General features: G+C 46.3%; 1 protein-coding gene across 6 annotated transcripts in view; it reads right to left on the bottom strand.

Moving 5' to 3' along the window:
• Positions 1 to 22,533, bottom strand: part of MAF (MAF bZIP transcription factor) — a 335,586-nt gene extending 313,053 nt beyond the window's left edge. The window contains exons 1-4 of one of the 6 annotated variants that reach the window (XR_015244678.1): positions 8,928 to 9,695; positions 8,598 to 8,658; positions 6,561 to 6,691; positions 2,851 to 6,291 (exon numbers count right to left, since the gene is read on the bottom strand). Coding sequence is in view for 3 of the 6 variants with exons in the window: in XM_086688853.1 (XP_086544979.1) it covers positions 16,649 to 16,742; positions 21,156 to 22,300 (1,239 nt within the window). In the remaining 3 variants the exon portion in view is untranslated. Of the gene's footprint in view, positions 1 to 2,850; positions 6,292 to 6,560; positions 6,692 to 8,597; positions 8,659 to 8,927; positions 9,696 to 15,908; positions 16,743 to 21,155 lie in introns of those variants that run through there. The other 5 variants (XR_015244677.1, XR_015244679.1, XM_086688851.1 and 2 more) reach the window with 5 other exon arrangements.
• Positions 22,534 to 22,878: the final 345 nt, after the last annotated feature.

The raw sequence follows: 22,878 nt of genomic DNA, 5'->3' as shown, positions 1-22,878 counted from the left end.
GAGGCCCTAGATCAATGGCAGCTGTCCTCATCAATGCCTGTGAGGCTTTGGATGACCTCCAAAGAACAGGATGGAACATCATGGTCTCCAGCCCCATGGAAGTTTGCTCTAACTCCTGACCAATTGGCATCGCCCCGAAGAAGTACAGAGTTATCAACTCTCCCTTAAATTGCACAAAGACCGATTCTGAACAGTCTATAAACTGCCGACTGGAAAGGAGAAAACAAGTCATCATCTTGAAGTCTAGCTAATTTCTGAAATCCCTGAGAAGCGGGATATGAAAATAAAATTCACACACGTTTGGGAAGATACATACATGTTTTGGTAACCAACCTATGTATCTATAGTGAAAACGTGTGGATCAAGTATTCTGAGTTCAAAAACCCAAGAAATTCAGTGTTCAAAATCCTTATCTAGGTTTTCTTCTTCATCGTGGTGATCGTTGCAGAAACTGAACTCCAGATAACCTCTGACTCAGTCTCCCCAATACTGTCGATGTTGGTGACATGTGCTGGCCTTCTGGTTTTAAATTTAGGTCTCTAACACGTTTCTAAAAATATTTTCCAGCGGCACCTGGTTGGCTCAGTGGGGTAAGCATCTGACTTTGGTTCAGGTCATGATTTCACAGCTCGTGGGTTCGAGCCCCGCGTCCGGCTCTGTGCTGACAGCTCGGAGCCTGGTGCCTGCTTTGGATTCTGTGTCTCCTTCTCTCCCTGCCCCTCCCCTCTCTCTCTCTCTATCTCTCCGTCTCTCCTCTCTGCCCCTCCCTCCATCTCTTTCTCTCTCAAAAATAAACATTAAAACAAAAAAATTTTAATATTTTCCAATTTCACAAAATAAAACCCTGCTGATAAGCAAATAACAAATCACACATAACAAGCAGTCTCTGCTTCGAAAAAGACTGTATTTCAATCCGTGTAATAATCTGGCATTCATCTAAAACGATCACTTGTTTTCCCCAATATGTATGGCATTCCTTCCTTCACCATTTCATTGTGTACCCAGTATATGCTATGTTCGTTTTAATTACAGAAAACATTAATTTTAATTTTACTTTATTGGATTGTTTTACGGCGTGTTTGTTTAGGTAGGTACCACACATTTTCCCCCAGTGACCCATGCCAAGTTCACACGAGCGACGAATCCCGTGTCAAAATGCCTGGGACTCAGGTGGATGCTCATATCTATATTGATACCTATGATCGATTTCATCTCTACTTTTGTGCCATGTATCATTTTTCAAAGGTAAAGATTTTATTGTGGAGTGCCTTGTTTCTAGATAGAATTCTACAGCCCTATTCATTCCTCATATGAACAGCTTAATATTTAAAGTTGGAAAGACAGACAAGGAAATCTATAATGAGAAAACTTCGGGACACCCTCCCCCACCCGCAATAAATAACTCCTGTCTTCAATTTGACAAATATGGGACCGGCTTTGACACACGAAGCATCTCAAAACGCTCTCCTTCCCTGTTCCAACCCAACAGTCCTGAGAAATGTATGACAAATTTCTGTTCGATATTAACCACAAATTATTTTTTTCCTTTAAAAAATTAATTAAAAACATGAGATGAAATAAATATTTCAGGCGACCAGCAGCAAAATGGGAAAATACCATGTGTTTGGAGTTTTAGTGCCCTCTGAGTACAGAAATTTATTTGCAGCAAGCAGAAAATAGACAGCGAGCATAAAAATACAGCAGAGTCCCCCTAGTAAAATTATTTATCAAGCTAACAAGGGAGGGACCCTTCTAGTAACAACAAGCCAGCGAGGAATAGACATGGCTTTATATTTTACCTTTGGGTTAGCAAACCAGTAAAAATGCCAACTGACAAGCACTTCACATAAACATTTCTTTCTAAATGAGCTTCCTTGTTAGGAGGAAAGAAAAAAAAAAGTCTTTCTAGCTAAGGAGCACTATAGCTTACAGACAGAGAATTCTAGCACATATACTCAGACTCTTTAGTGTAAGAATAAAATAGCTGAAAAAATAAGTTAATGTGAACTATGAACGGAGTTGTAAAAACAAATTAGAAGTTCGTTAAAGAAAATGTGCTTACACGCTTATCAGACTACGCTCAGGCTGGAAGGGCTACAGAAAGTCACAGTTTTCTAAGATGCGTTTTGGGGGCTAGCATTAAGAGTCTCCAGAAAAAATATGCATACATATATATTCACCTACACAGATATATACGTACTGACATTGCCTCTACTGTGTAAGCCTCCCTGCTATATTTTTTCAAATATTTATTTTATGAGCAAACTCCCAAAGCCAGTTTTTACAGTTTAGTTTAACGATACCAAACTTTGATTATAAATTACAAATCACTTACTGCAGCTTGCAACACCAAAAAAAAAAAAAAAAAAAAAAAAAAAGAAGGAGGAGGAGAAGGAGGAGGAAGGAGAAAAAGAAGTCCTTGAGTCAAAGCCACAGAGTGACCTGATCCCAATTAAATTTTACAGAAATCATAAAAACATGCATTCTCAGAACAACTGCATATCGGCAATAGCTCTGCAAATAACTCCTGATGAATTTACAGTTGAAATCACACACTCGGAACTCATCCTCCCTAAAGTGAAAATCTGACCGGTTAACCGTGGCAAACATGGAGAGGTGCCTTTTTTATTGTAGCGGCAAACGATGGGGCAGGGAATGGGGAATCTGAATGACACCGTAAAATGTCAAGACAGACACAAACACCTTGCAGAAACTACACTCCCTCCCCCCATTCCCACCAATGCCTTAAAAAACAAAAGTTTTCCAGCAACAGGGAAAGTTTCTCATCGCTACTATCACCTGGCTCAAATAAAATAGAAGGAAAAAGAATAAAAACAGATCCTTCCTTACTTTGTTCTTCCTCTCCGGGGCAGGGCGACTTTCCCCACGCTTCCGTGACATCTCCGAGCTCCAGCTGGACAGGGAAAACCTCCCGCTCTCAGTCAGGAGCCAAGCTGTACCCTGCATTTTCCTGCTGGAGTCGAGGCTCCAACTCAAATCCCACCCGCTCAATTCGGGAGCCGGGGGTTATATCCGCCCGCACGTCTGTGGGGAGGATTGATTGCACCTGTCCTGTGCTATTTCGCCAATGACCTTTTCGCCTTCGGACTGGGGTTTTGTCAGGAGGCTAGTCAATACCTGAGGCTCAGATCAAACAGGTAAGTTCTGAATAATTAGGTTTGCCAAACTACCCCCGGTGACTAGTGTTTAGAACACACCCATTTTTGCCAACAAGGTCATCACCAACCGCTAAGGTGGGGACGATAGTGAAGGCAGCAGCAGCCCTGCTCATTCTGATTTGCGGGCTGGATTAGAACACGGAGCACGTGGAAAGGAGCACGTGGAAAGGAGCACGTGGAAAGCCGTGGCGTCCAAGGCAAGACGGCGATGCCAAGGGGCCTGGAATGCAGAGGGGGTCTCCGGAAGGCGGCTGGGGAGAAGGGCAGCTGGGAGCCGTCAGCCCTGGGCAGCAAAGCAGCCCCGAGGCTGACCAGAAATCCAGTCCCCATCACAAACTCCCTCCCTCCTTTGCGGTGAGGGAGAGCCCCGGCTCAAACCTCCAAACTGCCCGTGAAAGCCCGTGCCAGCACGTGCGCTTTGCACTTGCCTTCTGTGCAGTGGGGAGAAAGAGCTTCCTGGCTTTAAAAATAGAAAAGAGAAGAAAAATAAAAAAATAAATAAATAAACAAAATAAAAAGTCTGGGAGAGCCCAGTAACAAACAAACAAAACAGTCTTTGAGCATCACCACAGAGCTACCTGTATGTGCTACTCACTGGAGCAAAGAGTGGGGGAGAAAGCAGTTCTTAGCTCGTGTCGAAAAGGTCAATATGGGTGAAGGGGCTTCTGATTTCTCTTGGCTGCTGCTGAGAGGAGAGGGATGCTATGCATCCTCTCGGGCAGACTCACATGGGCTTCTAAAATGCCACGCATGATTCCGAACACTGCGAAACGTACCGTATGCACCGTAAGATATTTTGTAAGGATCCCAATAGCTCCCTGATGAAGAAAGAGAGAGGGCAGGAAAATAACGAAGAGAAATTTCCGAAAGGTAAACAGGAAATCCTACTCTCCGATTCAAAACGTTCAGCCCAGGAAGAGACCCCCATGTCAGCTTTCCCCCATTTCATGTACATGCCAGGTGAAATTCGTCTTCAAGTATGAACAAGCCGGAGGCATGCACCACAGCAGCACAGAATCAAGCCCTTTGATTAACTACTATTGGTAACAAAAGGTCTCCGTTTTGATTCACGTTGTTGTTGGAGGCAGAGGGGCGTCAACCGTGGTCCAGAGTCCCCTTAACATCACTGTAAACCCAGGACACACAGCTGCTGCAGAAGGAGTCAGGGAAAAAGAAAAGAAACTTTGTGGAACCTAATTTAAAGGAAGTGTGACCTCAAGGTGAATTTCGTATCAATTCCATTCTCCCCTCCACTGCCTACCCACCGGCAAGTGAACCTACCCTGCTTTTCAATAGACCCAAAATGAACAAAAGACGTTCTTACTGGTTGCATGTGAATAACTCATTAGGTCCAGGGTCTTACACCTGAGGTCACACTGCTCCTGTGGCTGTGTGGTCTCCAGTGACAAGACCTGTGATTCCCACAGCTGGGTCTGCGTTTTCCACCCACCGCCTGGAACCGCTCCTCCCCTCCCCCTCCTTGGTGCTACTTCCCATCTGAAACTATGTATGCGCCAATGGCTTTGTAATATTTCCTGTGGATGCTGAAAACAGGGGCATGTCCAATTTTCCCACTGGCTGACCCTTGTCCCAGTCTTTTCCAAATATTGCAAAAAGACCAAAAAATAAAAAAAATAAAAAAATTACAAAATCAAAATCAAAACCAGCCCTTCTGCTTAGCTCATTTATTGCTGATAGTTTCATTAGGTGCCAGCAAAAGCCAAAACAATGCAGACACTAAACAACAACTTGACAGTGATTTTTGGATGGAGGAAATGGAAGATTCAGCAGTCCGCAGGTGAAGAGGGTTTCAGCACTGGCATCTGCGAACGGCAGCAGTAAATCTGAGGCTCTGGCAGGTGAATGACTGAATGTGTGCTTTCAGCGGGAACACTCTTTTACAGGAGCATGGCTTTGTTTTAAGTCACGAGTGCCGTACTTGTTGCAAAAACTCTTTCTTCCCTTTCTTCCCCCCTAAATGCATACCGTGTCTTTCTTTAAATTGCCCCCTCAAGAGTATCCTAGAGCTCACGGAAAATATGACTTGATATGGCTCGTTATCCTCTCCCTGCCCCGATTGATTACATCAGCCCAGGAGGGGGCCAGTCCCCACCGAAAGAACATTCGGCAGGCTTTGTCTAGAAAGGGGGTGAGACGGTGGTTATGTGGGAGCATGACCTAAATAAACAAACAGCAAACAAACAAGTAAGTCCGCGGAATAAACACTTCAAGCGAAAGTATTCCCCCCCCCTTTTTTTTTTCTCAGTGCCAACAAATCCATTGATGTAATTCGCTTAAGACACACTCATGGAACTTTTGATGGATTGGTCCACTCCAAGTCTGCATGTAAGACAGCACTCTGTTCCTTGCTGCCTGGGGGTATGGAGGGTGTACTTTAAAAACGGAGTATTTAGAAGCCCTGAGGGGCCTGTGATGAAGACAGAGTCAAGATCAGCCACTGTTCTCACTTGGGCTTTCTAAACAGAGGCACCAAGAATTCAGAACTTACAGTCTGTGTTTTCACATGTCCTTTGCATGAGAACACCTGATTCACCATTTCTGGTAAAAGATTTTGATGGGCTCTGCAAGGGAAACATGGTTATGACATACTTCATTTTATGTTTGAATGAAACAGCTGTGCTAAGGCCCCCACGTGGACACTGGGCATCGGGAAACCATGCTTTGCGTTTTATTTCTCTAGATGATTCATGGGCAACACGGGAGGTCAAGTTATACAAAATAAAAAGATTTCTGAACACTTCTACTGTCTTTGCTTGGTTTCGTTTCACTTTTGGTTTTTATCCCAGTTCATAAAACAATGAACCCTTCCTTACATTTCTTTGCATTCAGATTGGCATAGGTACAGTCAGGATAAAACATGTCCACTCAGCTAAGTGTAACACTAGAGGGGAGGAAAAAAAAACAAACAAACTGACGGGTACTTCGAACCCAGGAAATACTATTTATACAAGTTCCATCAGCTTCTCCCATAGGCGACAGGAAAGCTACAAATGGGCCTCTCCCCTATGTATGTATCCCACCTGCCCTGCCCCGAGGCAGCTCTGTAAGGCTTGGTTGCTTCCGGATGGGTCTTAGCCAATGTCAGGAACATCTGAAATGGGCAGAGCATAGACATGAGCAGGCTAAGATCCATCACCACCTTCCAAATCAGTGTTACAGCACACAAGACGAAAGAACATGTCTTGAAGTCCTACTTTCAACATTGGTGCAAACCAGGGGCAGTTGGGTTAGTTAATTCAAGCTGAGGGACAGTCCCTAAGGCAGATTCCAAAGCCACCTTTGGTATTATTAGGGTCAAGCAACATCATCACTTGTTTCCATGGCCAAGGCGCTAACGTCACGTTACCCAAGGATGCTCACCATGGAAATTGTGACATCAAACAGCTGTGGTCTCTGTGGACGTTCATGTTAGAAGACCTTCCTTAGAAGGCACGATCTTGATAAACCATGCAATTTGGGTAGATTTGCACACCTTAAGATATAACATGCACCTACAGAAAATGCGAGTCAGGATCGGAGATGCTGCAGCAAAGGAGAATTTAATCTTTTTGTGATACTGCTTAAGATGAATATTTTGTAATAGGCCCAAGAACCATAATATAATCCAGACTGTGTTTCTGAGAAGAAATGAAAGGTAATTAAATGACTTCCCAAATGGTGTGTGATTTAATTTTCCTACTCTAGCTAGAAGATTGCCAGAAATGAGCCACCCGCTGTACATAGTGGAAATTAGCAAGAGAGAAGAAAGTTAGCGGCTCTCCATTTTTGACTTTCACTACTAAAATCCCTTAGCCAAAGTGACTCTCTGAATATACACTAAGTAACTCTCCCAAGAGTATCAAGTATTGAACTTTTCATATATCCGCTTATAATATCTAATATCCCGGAGTAACTCAGAGGAATGTCCTCCTACCCCAAGATTCCCCATCTGACCAAATGCCTTTCTCTTCCTTGCTCTCACCTGTCAATCAAATTCACAGATGAAATTTGATTTCTCTCCCACCCGTAACCTTATATGAAAAATTACCAGGAGGGTCAGGACCACTGTGAACCTTGCCTTAAAAGTTCATTAACTCTTTGCTCAAAAGGGATGGTTTCCATGTAACAAAACCTTTCAGTGGGCCTAGATCATCACATTTAATAGATGGCTTTCAAATTGCAATTATAAAGACACAGACAAAAGACGGGAATAAAAACGAGAGGAATAAAGTATTCGAAGTACGTGTACATGTGTGGACACTCAGATCAATCCCCAAGGCACATATACATCAAGGTAAAATCTGTGTGCGAGAACTATTCAGGAAAAGGTTAATTCCGTGCAAGGCTAGGAAAGAAATCATAGTTAAATATTCACAGTCAGGTTATTCAAGCAGTGTGTAAAAATAAGCAATCTGACACTATTTTTGAATAATGAGGGAAAGTAGGGTTCTGGTTTCCAACACTCTCAGATTCATTGGATCCTTAAAGTGTCTCCTTCGCAAAGAGTAGCATTTTGACAGTGTGACTTTTGCCCCCCTCCTCGGTTTCTCTAGAAATCAAAAACTGTATTTCATGCAGATTTTTCAGCAAGCAAGTTTTTAATAAAAAAAAAAAAATCAAACTTTGTTCCATTAGCCAATAAGAGGTCACAAGAACACATAAAACAATGACACTAAATAATTGTTGGGGTACAAGTGTCAGACTCTCTAAATGAAGAGGTTTCATTATTAAATTCACTCTGGGATGCTTACAATTGAGAACCGATTTAAATATCTTAATTTCTTTTCTTTTCTTTTTTTTTTTCTTTTATTTTTTTTTTTAGAGGAGAATGAGATTTCTGCCTCCCACCCGTCTCTCATTCTTTCCTTCTGCCTATAATCGAAGCGGGCAGTGGCTCCAAAGTCACATTTGGATACGGGGGTGGGGAGGGGGACATACTCTGTTTTGACGGGACACCAAACTTTCCAAATGTGAGTATGGAGTGAATCCTAAGAGTCTGTAAATTTGGAATGTTTACGAGGCCCAGGGAAAGCTGGCCAACGACCACGGATGCTGGTTGTACAGCTTCACCCAAAATGCGTGATGTTCTAACATCAGGCCTGGCTCCATGAGTCAGGAGATGCATGCTGGTTAAGGCGAAAGATGTGAGGTTTCCTCCAACCCAATCGATCGCTCTGTCCACCACACCTACGTAACGAGATAAATGCAGAAATGCATGCATGCTGGTCCTGCATACTTGGATCTCCCCTTTAGCCTCCCGGATCACCGTTTCAGTTACGTGGGAAACCCAGAGACTACAATTACCAAAGCAGGAGCTTTTCACACTTAGGAAATTATCAGCATTCCTTGCTTGCTTGCTTCCTCCCTCACGGAAAAGTTATTCAAACGAGCACATGCAAATCAGAAATCAAGATGTACCTCTTTGACTTCAGGCAACAGGGTTTTTCACATCACTGATGTAGAGGATTCCCTTGGGTACCTGATTTAGTAAATATATTAAAATAAACAAAGGGTAATTAATAACCATGAAGGAGGTTTCAAGGACAGTACGTCAAAGGCAGCCTAGCTATCTATGAAAAAGGCAGAATTAGACCCAAGGAAGAGGGATTTAGGTCCACTTGCTTTCGCATCCTGGCCTCAGACCTGCCAGAGGAGGGGTTCACATGGAAGAGAATGGCACGCAAGGCAAGGTCACCCCCTCTGACTACGGCTCTGACCCCAAGGAAGCTGAGATGTAGAGATACTTACTCGCCTGACAGTCTGGATCAGCTTTGAAGTCCAGCTTTGAAGCCCATCCCTCTGGGAGCCCAACGGGTCCCCCTTCCCCTGGATCTTTGCTAGGGCACATTCTCTTCCATTTTCCCCCTCCTCCTTCCTTGCTCTGGTCTATTCTGCTGGTACCGCTGACCTTAACTACAAACGTTCTCTCAACAAATAGAAACGTTCAGATACCACCCTTTTATTTATTAACTTCCTCTCTGTTTAAATTAGTAGCAGGGAATTCTTAAAGCCAGGATATGAAAATGAGGTTGCTTTAAAAAAAAAAAAAAAAGCCTTCTTGCCTCACAGTGAATAACAAAGCACAGTAATTCAAAGTAGTTAGCTTTCTATGGTTCAAAAAACCCTTATTGCTATTAGCCGCACTAATGTAAGTGGCAAAATAATTATCATTTACTGTACAGAGTCCAATATTTTCCAGACAGCAGCTTAATAACAAAGCAGACCTGTCATTTCTCCCTATAGTTAGTCACACCATACAAGTTCAGACTGTCAAAATATATTTAAAATCTAACGCTAAAAATTCAACATGGTTACAGAGAATCTGTGTACAGTAACTGCCATAAACCAGTAAGTCAGTCTGATTTTTTTCTTCCAAGATGGATACTCGCTTATTTCCTTTTAATCCCCCACACTTTTATTTGGTTAACTCCAAATTATCACGGGTACGAACAAATTCACTATACATATACACATGCTGAAATCTGTAGGCTACTGTAACTGCCCATAGAATCTGTCTTTACTTAAATTTTCATTGGGCGTAACTCGCCGGTTATTTCAAATGCCCCTCCTCTGGATGGTATAACTATGCATTAAAACACCTGGACAAACACGTTTGTGCTCTTCTTTCTGTCAGAGCTGCCCCGAGCACATCATGGGTCTCCATTTACACATCTTGTTAGAAATGCCTTCAAAATCTTATAGCCCAGACTACTTTTCTTCGTGTAATAGTATCTATTAATCTTTGCTAAATATATTATTTTTATGCCAACAACAACAACAACAACAAAAAAAAGGAAACAGAAAACACAAAGTTAAAAACCTGGAAATGTTATCACTAACATCAATTGATGTTCATTTGAAGTTCTGAGGGCTAATCTCTAAAAAAACAAACAAACAAACAAACAAACAAACAAAAACCCTTTCTATTTAAGGTTCCCCCTCCCCACCGCCCCGTTTAAAAAAAAAAAAAAAAACTTTAGGAAAAACAGATTCTTTTAGAAATGCAAGTGAATAGTTTAAAAGCTTAAGAGATTGCGGAAAGAATATTTTTGTAATTCCTTTGGGGCAGTGCAAACATATGTTAAGCTTCTTCAAGGAGTATTTACATGAGATCATATACTTGTGAGGCGTTTTTCAATTTTAGAAAAATATTACAAAGCAATAATTGAACATAGGCTTTGCAAAATGCTCCTCTGTCTTCCTGACAGTCTCATTGACAGTCTCTGTTATTTTTGGAGAAAAAGAATCAGGCCTCATTAAATGTAATATTTGGCATCTCGCCTGCAATCTCATAAAGTAGATGTCCTTTTTAGATCATTGGTGTCATTTTCCTCAAGATGACCTCTACTCTTTGGCCATCCATCCGGGCAGTCCATCCTGTTATCAAGGTATTTACTTTCAAAAGGGCGGGGGAGAGAGATTCTGTGCCTACACCTGAATAGAGTCCAAAAGCCAATGCGGCTTCTCTGTTCTCATCAGCTTTACCCAGGCTAGTCATCTGGGGAAGAGTGGTGGGGGCAAGGGGTTCTCGAAAGCGGAGGCTTTCGAGCTGGACCACCATCGTGTCATCCAGGCCAGATGTCTGTTAGCGCAGAGCCTCCAACAGTTGGAGACATTCACCTAATGATTAAATAGTATTTTTAAATAGCATAGGAACATGCAGTGATGTTCCAAGGGAGATTTTAAAAGGTCTGGGTACCCACACAGCTCAGGGAATTAACGTGGACCTGGCACCCTGAAAATACGCTGTGGATGGTCAGCATGTGTCTCTGCACTGCCCCGCATCGCCCCAAGTAGGCGAAGGATTTATGGGTAAATCACCCTAAGACAGACATTTCAGAGTAGGTTTTGCTCATGCCTACAAAAGGGCAGAGTAGAGGGATTCACTGTCATGTGATCGTGTTTATTTTATAATGTGGAAACTGCAGATTGATCTTTCAGTCGCTTCTCCCTCTACAGTGCGTTAAAGGGTTCCCTAGATTGGTAGGTAGATAGATGGGTCATAGATTGATAGATAGATAAATGGCAGATCAAAAAATATGTTGCATTTCTTGCACGAAAAGGGAAAGACTGAAATACCATCTTTTCACAGATTTAATCTTAGAAGGATTACCAAGGTCCCCCCCCCCCCCCTTCTATCAAAAGGGACTTTAGTGCAATCTGACGGTGTAAAATTGTCTCAGATGCTGAGATCATTGTTTCAGTTTTAACATATTTTTCTGCGCATTACCAAATCCATCCTGGAGGGACGGAAAAAGAAAAGAGACATCTATTTAAGAAAGTGTGATGTTCCTTGCCTCCGTATTTGTGGATCTAAAAAACTGAGGGTCCCCATAAGTAAAAGGCCCTACATGGGAGGACTCCTTTCTGAAATTAGTGCTTTTAAAATCTGTGGTGGTAAAACAGGGCCTGAGCGCCCCAGATTGGCCTGGAGCACCGTGTGAAATCCGCGAAAGCAAGCAGGACCCTCTTGGCTGGGGCTGCTGTCGAAATCCTAACGAAGTTGGCTTGACTCGCTTTCCTGTGTAAGGAACATCAAACCATACCACGGGAAACCCCAACCATACAGAGATCTCTGGGAAGCCTGTAAAACTTGCTATCTGGGTTTCCTTCTTTTCTTTCTCTTTTCCCTCCTCTCTCTAACCAGAGCAGGAAAAAAGACAGATCTGAAAAAATAGGCCGGGAAATTAATAGAGAAAAAAAAAAATCAAATGATCTGGAGCCGATGATCTTCAAGCTGCTGGGTCCGCTGGCGGGTGGGGTGGGGGGGTCCCAAGGTGAGGGGTGGAGCCTTTTAGGGCCGAATCAGGCTCCCTCCCTCTGCGCCCACCGGGGAGCGCCGAAGAGCTGACAGTTTTGATGTCCCCTGGCGCTCCACTCTGGCCAGGGCAGTCCTCTTGGAAAATAAACCAAATTCCAATACAAACCCGAGGCCCCCGCTGGGGCGTGCGCGCCTGATGGGCTCGGGGCACAGGGGCGCGCTGGGGACCGCCGCGGTTAGCGCCCCCGGGCGCCGGGGAGGTATCCTGGGCTTCTCCGAGGGGAGCCCGGTGGCCGGCATCCAGGAGCGCGCTAGCCTCCCGGGCGGGCGCAGCCTCGGGCCTGGGGAGAGCAGGGACTGCCCGGTGACCTCACGCAGCCTCCAGGACCCGCCCCCGCGGTTCCTGCCTTCTGTCCTTCAGCACCTGCCTTGCCCAGCCCGGTCCCAGCCCGGACCCCGGAGCGTGGGGCGCATACCTGGCCCCACGACTCCCCAGCAGTCAGGTCCCGGCGGTGGTGGCCAGGGCAATGGGCCCCGAAGAGTGTATACAGAGACAGGGCGAGAACAGAGTGTTTGTGTGCAGGGGGCCGGGGCGGGGGGTGGCGGGAGAGGAAGCCCAGAGGTGGACAACCTCAGCATCCTCCGGGGCCTTCATCTCCTGCGGTCCAGGCTTCAAGACCCTTGGCACCAGAGGCCGCAGCCGGTGCTGAACATTCCAGAGCCACCTCCCAGCTCCTCTCCCATCCAAGCTTGCCAGCCCTTCTCTCCAGCCCTGGGTTTGGCCACACCTAAACTGGGGCAGGAGGGACTTTGACCACGACCTTAGCTTGGGCACTGCCTTCTGGCCCAAGGGCAATGACCTCCAACTCTCTGATGGCCCTGGGCAACTAGGCCTGGGAGAAAGAGGTGGTAACGATTACAGAGAGGGCACTGGAATGGGGCAAGGGTCAGGTGATAAGAGGCCAAAGCCCTGGAGCTCAGGACATGGGTAATTCTACTTAGGAATCATGGCGATCTCGGGGTCTGCCAGTCCCTTGTCAGTCACCCTGCAAGCAGATCACTTCTGGGGTGAGGTGGGGCCCTGGGACTGACCTAGCTTTGATCCCTGGATTGGGATCTTAAGCGAAGGCTGGCTTCTGAGAGCACCACTCCCCAGCCCTGCACGCCAGACCCCTCCTGTTCTCTGCTCCTCTGGCCTAGTTTGGGATGGCCTATCCACTCCGAGACCCTCAGAGCATTCCTTCTGGAGAATGCCCTCAAAGAAGGCCAGGAACCCACTTACGGGGGACAGGGGCAAATTCTGGCTGCAAAAGGGAATCTGCACCCCCGACCGGACTTTTCAGCCCAGGATCCCCTGTGCAGCCATCCTTGGGGATTCTCACAGAAGAGCGGTTTTCTCGCGTCTCTGCCCGGTTCTGCAAGGCTTCGTGGCCTCCCCTATTCCCTGACTGAAACCACCGACCACAAGGAAAAACCATGTTTTGGAATCTTAGCTTGGAAATGCTCAAGGTTGGCCATCAGAATATTTAGAATAAACTCAGAATCCAAATCCCCAGCGTGTAGCTCACACCCAGGCCTGGGCTGGGCGGGGGCCGAGGGGTGTGGGGGGTGAGCACAGAACTATTTCCTCTCCTGCCCTCCTCTTCCCGAATGTCCACAAACACCCCTCCCTCATCCTCCCTTCTTGAATTAATGCCCCTTTCTAATCGCCACTAAAGATCCAAGAATCTGTGGAGAAGAGAGGAATGCGATTTTGCAATCCAAAGTCCTAATTATGGGGGGGGGGGTGAAATTGTTATTTGACAAAAAGAAAGGAGAGGAAAATGAATTTTGTTGAACAGAGGAAGAGGTGCTCAGGAGATGGTTATGCTCTGAGTAAGGGACTGTCATTCCACTCATAGCCTCTCTGTGGCAAATGTGTTTTGTGAGCGTCTTCAAACTGTGCAACTCTGATGCAAAATTCATATAAAGATCTGATTTCCGTGTGCTACGGACGTGTTCTTTCTTTCTCGGCCTTACTACAGCGGGCAAACTTCCGGAAAACACACAAACACACCAAGTGCTTTCAGATTGAAACAATAAAAACTGCCGTGACCTCCTAAAACCTACCACGGGGACCCTATACGTTTTGCCAGAACATGTCTGTCTGGTCCAAAATGTCACCGCTGTAAAATGGCAGACTGATACCTTTACAAAGGTCCCAACATTGAGACAGTGACAATTTCCCCTGATTCCTCAGTTTGGGTGTGAGCGCTGAGGCTGTTTGGGAAAAGGAAACGGGCCGCCAGACCTTGTTTGCACCTGGCCCCTGTGAACGCTGGGCCTGTCGTTAGCCAGCGAGCAAGTGAAATTCAGACTGGCCACTGGGATTATTCCCGGGAGTTTTGCCTTCCGAGTCCTCTCCACCACTCTGCCTTGCTAGCCTCATTTCTCACCGCCCACAGAGGGTGCAGAGAACAGAAGCCCGGGGTCCTGCTATGCCTTTGCGCAGGGCAATTGGATCTGCTTTGTTTTCTGTTTTGTCCCTCTCTAAAGGGTAAAGATGTTCCCGCATTGTTACAGGACTGTACTCCTTTATGCCCCGACAATCATGAGACAGCCTGGGAGACTGAAATTCTCTCACCCTGTCCCCTACCCCCCGCTGGAGCAAAAGTGCTAGACAGAGCTGGGTTTGTTCAGGAGCCTGGGCGGAGCAAGGCTTGAAGAGAATTCCCCTTTTCTGGGGGCTGTTTGATGTCTAGGGTTTGAAGATTTATATCAAAAGTGAGAAAAGCAGGGTTATCAGAAGGCGGGGTAGGGCTCCTGCTTGCTTTTAAAACAAATGCAAAAACAAACAAACAAATCCTGACTCAGACGTCCGGACCCTGGACCATCACTCACACAGACGGCCGCTGTAGGCCCTGCTTTGGACCTGGGACATCTTTCCCATTTAGGGCGAGCCCGCAGTGAGGACAAACTTCAGGTTTCCCTTATTTGCCTCGAAAGAGCAAGGAAGCCACCGACCCCGAAGAACTCATTCAGCATCTTGAGGAATAATCAGAAGCGGTGGAAATTATAGCCCATCACTGTGGATAAATCTTCCCTTAAAACAAAAACAAGACTAAGACATTTCTTCATAGAAAGGGGCAACGTTATTTTTTAGAAATCAAATGAAAGTAAATCACAGTGGGGAGCCTCTCAAATCAGCCATCTAAAGGGGGAGGAATCTGGCCTTCCGATTCCTTTTATGCTTGTTTACATGAAAAGTAAGGCCAGGAGCCTGGCTGTGTGTTTCCCTGGCAAGGAAGTCGAATGGCTGGAGGTTGTCACTCATGTATTTTAGCCTCCCATCCACCTCGGTTAGGCTTTAACTACCGACAGGCAAAAAATAGAGACACCTGTGTGGCAAGCAGACTTTTAAAAATATTGATTGGCCTAGAATACCAGAGGAGAATGTTTTCTAAAGCCAAGAGTGTGTGAATACGGAAGTAAGTTGGCCTAAACAAAGCTAGGGCAACATCAACAAAAGCCTCCCAACGTACTATAGTCTGGGAACCTTTGTGTCAGAAGCAACTTTAGTTATTCAGACAGGGAGGCGCTGAGAACACAGCCCTACAGGTCTGCTGCAGACCATGTCTGTGACGGTGGCTGTGGCTTGCGCTGTTCATCGTGTTTAGCAGGAAAGCGGTGGTTTGGCATAGGGGAGGTCCTGTACGAGAACAGAAGTATCCAGAGTTGATATTACTAAATAAAAACTACTGGGCGAAAGGTAGGAGGGAGAAAAGATCAGGGCATTAGACTCTTGCGTTACATAATAAATAATTTCCCATTGGGAAAGGGGCCCAGATGGGCATGGCATGGAGGTGCAAAATCATGGCATCCAGACATCGTGTCCTCACCAAGATCAGGACGTGGCATCTCTGTCTGTTTCGACGTCAGTCTGTGACCGTGTCAGATACATTGGGAAAGGTTCTTGCGCTTTTGATTTATTATTTATTTATTTTTTTTGTAAAAAAAATATAAAGTAGGGAAATACAAGGGAGGCGATTTTATGAATGGCCTGGGAGCGGCAAAGTGGAGGAAAAAAAGGCACCTGGAGGGTGTGGTTTAACTAACTTTGTGTTTTGCCGGGCGGTGTTTTCACTTACAGCGATGGCTGATAAATGAACGCGTTCAATAGGATACTATCCAGGGCCTACCAGACAGCCAGGCCGCTTCGGCTGGGCTAAAACTCCTACCCATGGCATCCGCTTGGGGAGGGGGAGGCGAGCAATTTTTGTTTTTTCTTCTTCGTAACATTATCTGCCAGAGAAACAACGAAGTGTGGAAAAGTACTATTTAGAGTGTGCGTGTCTACATAGGCTTCCAAAATGCTAGCTGTTACCTTCTGGGAACCTTCTCTTCCTACGAACGGACATGGAGATCTCCTCTAAATTTCAGTGGATTTTTAAAAGCTGATCTTGCAGGCTGAAAACAATGGCACCTATCTTAGTTTCTCGCGTCGTGGAGCCAGAAGCATCCATGCGCTTTTTCCTCTAGGTTGGCAGAGAAGACCTTCAGGCCAGGGGGATAGTTACTAGCACAGAGGTTAGACATTTGCTAGCTTTCTTCTCTAACACAATCATTTCTCTTTAAAAAGGAAACTAAACAGAAGTCAGGGGCAGGGTGTTGTCCAAGGCCGCAAATAATAATAATAATACATTTTTAATGTACGGTTCGCGCATAAATTTCATTTTGTGAATACACTGGCAGGTACGCATTGCTGGGCCTTCCAAAACGTGGGGTATCCCACTGATGGCTCCAACTCACGAGTGGGCTCAGTTCTGTAAGTGGAATGAAAGGAATTTTAACACTATTTAGACAAGGACTCAGATGCAGTGGAAAGGGAAAGCTAGATTTCCTTACACGATTTCTCTCTTTTTTTCTAATTTGGAGACTTATTTCTGCTAAGGGCACTTCGGTAGAACTTGGGGTTTCTTTGTTAAACACACACACACACACGCACGCGCGTGCATTCGCATTTGCCACTCTTAGCACACTGCAAAGTTTTTAGTAAGGGTGATCTCTAAAACTGCCCTTCACTAAGGAGTTAACCTTCTCTTAAAACCAGCCACCCAAACCCCATTCTGCCAGCGCCTCTCTGCTTTCTAACGCTGGGGGCCAAACCCCGCTTATGATACTGAGCTGCCCTGTGGAGTCCTAACAAAATGCTTAAGGGTGGCACGACTGTTTTTCCTCCCAAGTCCCGTCCCTCAGGAGGTGACTGCAGGTAAGCCCATCCTGCATGGCACTCTTATTTTGAGAATGTGTTTGCCTAAAAGCTTTCCTCTGAGGCCGAGCGTCTTGCATAAATGGTATCTCCATTTCTGCCTCTTCAGGGGGAAACTGCGTATCTCCTCGTTGGGAATCAGAGAGAAAAAAAAAAAAAACCGAAAAAACAAACAAACAAAAATCTCCAAAGCAGAGAACAGCTAGCTAAGTTCAGCACACCGAAGAAGTGCATGTACCATGAAGACTTTTGTTAAGCCACATTAAGGGTGGATTCAGGAGTTCAATCCAAACTGGCACCTAAAGGGAAGGTCTAAATGCAGTGGGTATAGTGTCTTTGCGTTCTGTGAAAAAGAGGAAGGAAGACAAGATGATCGACTGGTCAGAGCTCACCCCCGCCAACTGCAACCTGTTTTCTGCAAAATAAGGCCTCCGTTCAGAGTTGCAGTATTATCTTAAAAAAAACAAAACAAAACAAAACAAAACAAAAAAACCCCAAAAGCCCGAAAACAAAATAAAACAGAAGTCATCATGTTTGGCTATATTTTGCGAACAGGGTTGGCTTTGTCTAACATTCTTTTAGCATTCTCTGGGAGGTTGATTAGGAGTGCAAACTGCATGGATTTGTAACATTAGTTGCATGAATTTGTGTCATTTTAAAATAGGTCAGTGCTGTTAGGGAAGGTGGCTGGACTGACTTTCTCAGTCATCTTTTTAAGTTAGCCTCCTGACACAGCCTCTTTGGGGGCAAATACCCATCAATTAAAGCACAGCCTTTATTCGACCAAGGCATTACTTTTTGTTCGCTTGTATTTCTGGAGTTAAGGTGATTGGAAATCACTGCCAACTCGCCTAAGTGGAGAAGCCCTCTGCTAAATATTCACAGTGAAGTATGATTTAATAACACAGTTCAAATCCAGAGATGTACTTGGGGTTATGTACGTAAGGAGGAGGGGGGTTCTTGTTCCTATTTAAGACAAATGACCTTCCAAATTACAAAACAAACAAACAAACAAAAAAAACCCCAAAACCAAAAACCAACAAACAATTTGATTTGTCCAAAGTGTTGATGTTAAGTCGTGGCAGGCCTTGCTACCAAGAAAATCATAGTGTGTAAAGGGAAGAAGGAAAAATACTCAATTTTAGCGAAAAGGCAAAAATTGTTTATCTTTACCATTAAATGCATATGTGTCCAAGCCCCGTCTGCCAGGCCCTGTCTGCCCGGCCCATTTCTTTCTAGATGGGCTTGCTGTTGGACCAGAAGCTCAGGGCAATGCTGAGAAGGCCCTACTCTCTCTGGTTGGGATTTTCGTTTGTTTGTTTTCACCAGAGGGCAATGATGTCTCAACTCACTTGAAAACTGAAAACTTGTGGGGAAGGGCATTTTGAGAGGTCAGAATTTACATTTATATTAAATATTGCTAATTATTCAAAGGGACTGTCCCCCCCCCTCCCCCCAGCCTCACAGAACAGCCTATGTTTCACCCTGAATGATTGCCTTCCTACTCCTCCATTAATCCTTCCTCTGGAGAAAAGGATGCATTTTACACTTCTAATGCGGTTTTGGGCCCAGTTAAACTGCACACTAAGAAGCTGAGCACAGAATCAAAAAAAAAAAATGCAGTTTATTATTGTAGATTATTCTTTCTCTCGATATAACCAGAATTGAAAATGAAAGAAAAGCACATAGGAACATCACGCGTGGTTAGTTAGTAACTCAAGATATAAAACAATTTTGCACAGCAAAATATGTAAAAGAAAAGTAACTGACAAGATTTTTTTATATTTATTGTGGTAAGATTTACTTTTCATTTTTTTTTTTTTAAAGACAGGATGTCAGTCCCTGAAAAGAACATTTACTGATTATTGCCTTTAAAACTGTGGATTTTTTTTTTTAAGTTACAGAAAATCCAGTTCTGCACCACAATACAACTGTAAAAAAATCTGCATCGTCTTAAAACTGTGCAGTAATGCCATTTTTATAACTGCATAAATTGTATTAGCGTTCTAAACAGTTTTGCAAATTCTTTTTGTATTATATGCTTGCAGGTTATATCTTAGTGCAATTCAGTCCCAAATACTTTAAATTTGAAAAAAAAAAACATACATTTTGAATGTAAAATACCCCTACAGATATAAACAGGGGTGTTTCCCCTTTAATACTTTGGTTTTCAATACAGTCAGTGGTATAGCAAAGACTACAGATATCCAACTTATATTTTAAGTTGCGAGCACATGCTTGAATAAGCTACTTTTTTTAAACAGTCCCCTTGCAAACTCTACCCCCCTTAACATCACAACAGTAAACAATTTAGTGCATCAATCTTTAAAAAAATCTACAGCTAAACAGACCTAACTCTTTCAAATTTATCTATAACATTCCTTTATCTGTAGCATACATTTTAACTGGGCTAACAGATTATAAAAACTAGAATTAAATTATATACTAGAAACCCATAGCATTCCACATTTGACAATGACCAAAAGCCAAAAAGAAAAAAAAAAATAATAATAATAAAAATAAAACAAACCAAAAATCACGGGGCAGAATTCTTTTTTTTTTCTTTTTTAAAAATAAATTTTAGACTGCTTTCTGCAACAGCACAATTTTAGTCCCCCAAAGTGGGGTGTCATTCTTATTAAAAAGAAAACATGAAGAGTTCTTTACTGTTAGATTTTTAACCCATTCTGGCATCTTTGACAAGGAATGCCTTCAGTGCATTTCCGATGGGAGGCTGAAGTTCTGAGTAACTCAAAGCAGTATGGGGGATGCAAACTTTCATGGGAAGAAGGCTCTAGGGTGGCACTTTGTTCTGAACTCAAAAAAGTCATGAGGCAATAAAACAAAAGTATGAATACCATGCCATAAGTCTTCGAACGTCCATTTCCAAGCCAAAAGGAAAAAAAAAAAAGAAAAAAAAATAATTATACCATACATGTCCAGCATGCAGGCTTTTTTTTATTAATATAATGTCTCTTTTCCATAAAGTCTTTGAAACAGTTATAGTTCATTGTTGCTAAGACAAAGTAGCAAGCGTAATAATGCATGAGATGAGAATGAGTTTTTTAATGGCAGACTAAACTCTCAGATTTGGCATGATAAGGCCAAAACTCACAAGTCACACCCAGAAGGTTGATGCGGGCTTGATTGTGGCAGGTTCATGAGGATTTTTTTTTCTCTCTCTCTAGTTTAGCATAACAATGCTAAAAAAACCCGATGGAACTCAGCGCGCTGCGAGTCTATAACATTTCACATTTTTTTTTTTCCTTTGCAAGCTCAATCTCACATATGAAGAACTCAGGAGGAGGAAAAAAAAAACTTAGCTTTTTTTTTTTTTCTTTTTCTTTTTTTCTTTTATCTCTGAGGAGATGGGTGGAAGGAGCCTGAGGGTGGAGGTCGGGGGGGAAAAGGGCAACAACACAGCAAGCTCCAAAAAAGTAAAATTAAAAACAAACAAACAAAAAAATCCAAACAAAATAAAACACACACACACACACACAGAAAATGAACACCAGCTCATGAACTGAAAAAGAAGAAGAAGAAGAAAAAAAAAAAAAAAAAACCCCACAAAAACAAAACCTGTGAATGATGCCGGCTTCAAAGGTGAGCATGACAAACTCTGCTGAGATCTTTGAACATGGTGGGGGGGGTGGGGGTGCGGTTTGTAAATAAAAACAAGCTAGCAAGTTATGGAGAATTTCAGATTGGCAATCCATGAGCCAGACATCCACTCCCTCCCCATTAAAAAACAGCCACCACCACCGCCAACTGGGAGCAGGCTGTGTGTGTGTGTGTGTGCGTGTGTGTGTGTGTGTGTGTGTGTGTGCAGGGGCACGGGGCCTATCTCGGCAGGGGAGGGGGCGAGGTGGCGGCGAGCACGGCTCTGGAAGTAGCAAGCCCACACCCGAGTCGGACCCCCACGGAGCACTTATCAAGGTGGCTAGCTGGGATCGCGTGTCAGACTCACATGAAAAACTCGGGAGAGGACGGGTTGTCGCTGCTCGAGCCGTTTTCTCGGAAGCCGCTGCTCACCAACTTCTCGTATTTCTCCTTGTACGCGTCCCTCTCGCGCACCAGCCTGGAGATCTCCTGCTTGAGGTGGTCGACCTGCTGCAGCAGCTGATTCTTCTCGGACTCCAGGACGTGTCTCTGCTGCACCCTCTTGAAGCGGCAGGACTGGGCATAGCCGCGGTTTTTCAGGGTCCGCCTCTTCTGCTTCAGCCGGATCACCTCCTCCTTGCTGACCCCGCGCAGCTGCCGGTTCAGCTCGCGCACCGACATGGTCACCAGCTGCTCGTCGGAGAAGCGGTCGTCGAAGTGCAGGCCGCCCGCGGCGTGGTGCGGGTGCAGGGCGCCCCCCGCCCCCGCCGCGCCCCCGCCGCCGCCGCCGCCGCCGCCGCCGCCGCCGCCTCCGCCGCCGCCGCCGCCCCCGGCGCTGGCCGGGCCACCGCCGCCCGCGCCGCCCGCGCCACCGGCCGAGGCGGACGCGCTGCCCGCGGCGCCGGGCGCGCCGGCCGTCGGGTGGTGGTGGTGGCCGTGGCCGGCGGCGTGGTGGTGGTGGTGGTGGTGGTAATGCGGGCCCGCGCCGCTCTGCGCGGCGGCCGCGGCGATCACGGCGGACACCACGGCGGCGGCGGGGCCCATCTCCTCGCCGCTGCCGCCCAGGGAGGCGCCGGCGCCGGCCCCGGCCGCCGAAGCCAGCTGCTGCGCCCCGCGCGCGTAGCCATCGAAGCCGCCCTGGAGCTGGTGGCTGTTGCTGATGAGCGCCTCGACCGCGTCCTCGGGGCTGAAGCCCAGCGCCTCGGGGTTCAGCTGCTGCGGGTAGCCGGTCATCCAGTAGTAGTCTTCCAGGTGCGCCTTCTGCTCGCTGCCCGAGCCCGGGCTGGGCGCCGAGAAGCTGGGGGAAGGGGGCACCGAGCTGCACGGCGTGCTCATGGGGGTGGAGGACAGCGAGCCCCCGGCGATGAGACGGCCGCACTGGCTGATGATGCGGTCGGTCTCCACCGGTTCCTTTTTCACTTCAAACTTCATCAGATCGAAGTCATTAACATATTCCATGGCCAGGGGACTGGTGGGCAGGTCGGAGTTGCTCATTGCCAGTTCTGATGCCATTCTCCTGCCGCCGCCGCCGCCGCCGCCGCCGCTCCGCCAGATGGGCTGCAGGAGAGGGGCCAGCGGGCTGTGCTGGGTGGCCAGCGGGTGAGCCAGCTTGCCGGGCTGGGGCGCTTCTAGCTCGCGCGGCGGTGGCTGGCCCGAAAGCTCCGAGCGCGCACACACCCCCCGCCCTGCCCGCGCCCCCCGCGCCCGCCCTCCCTCCCCCCTGCTCACGCCAATGTGCTCGCTCGCTCGCCCCGGCCCCTCCTCGCCTGCTCGCCTCCGTGCGTGCCGAGCCGGCGGCTTCAGGCTCGGGAAGGTCCTCCGCGGGCTGCGGTGGCGGCGGCGGCGGCGAAGCCGGAGGAGCCCGGCCGGGTGCGCGGCGTCCCCCGCTCGCCGCTCCGCTGCGCGCTTTGCATAAGGAGGGCTCGCCTCGCCGGCCCGGGCTGCAGGCGGGGCGCGCGCGGCGGCCGCTCGGGGCTGGAGGCGCGGCGGGCGGCTGTCCGGCGGCGCGGGCCTTGGCACGGGGGAGTTAACACTTCATGCTTCTCGCCTTCTCTTCTGCCTGATCTTTTTATTATTTTTTTTTTTTCCTT

Source organism: Puma concolor, chromosome E2 (genome assembly GCF_028749965.1).
Source record: "Puma concolor isolate L17-30 chromosome E2, mPumCon1.1.hap2, whole genome shotgun sequence".
Lineage (NCBI taxonomy): Eukaryota > Metazoa > Chordata > Mammalia > Carnivora > Felidae > Puma > Puma concolor.
Note: the sequence above shows the minus strand (reverse complement) of the source record. Positions and strands in the feature narration are given on the sequence as shown.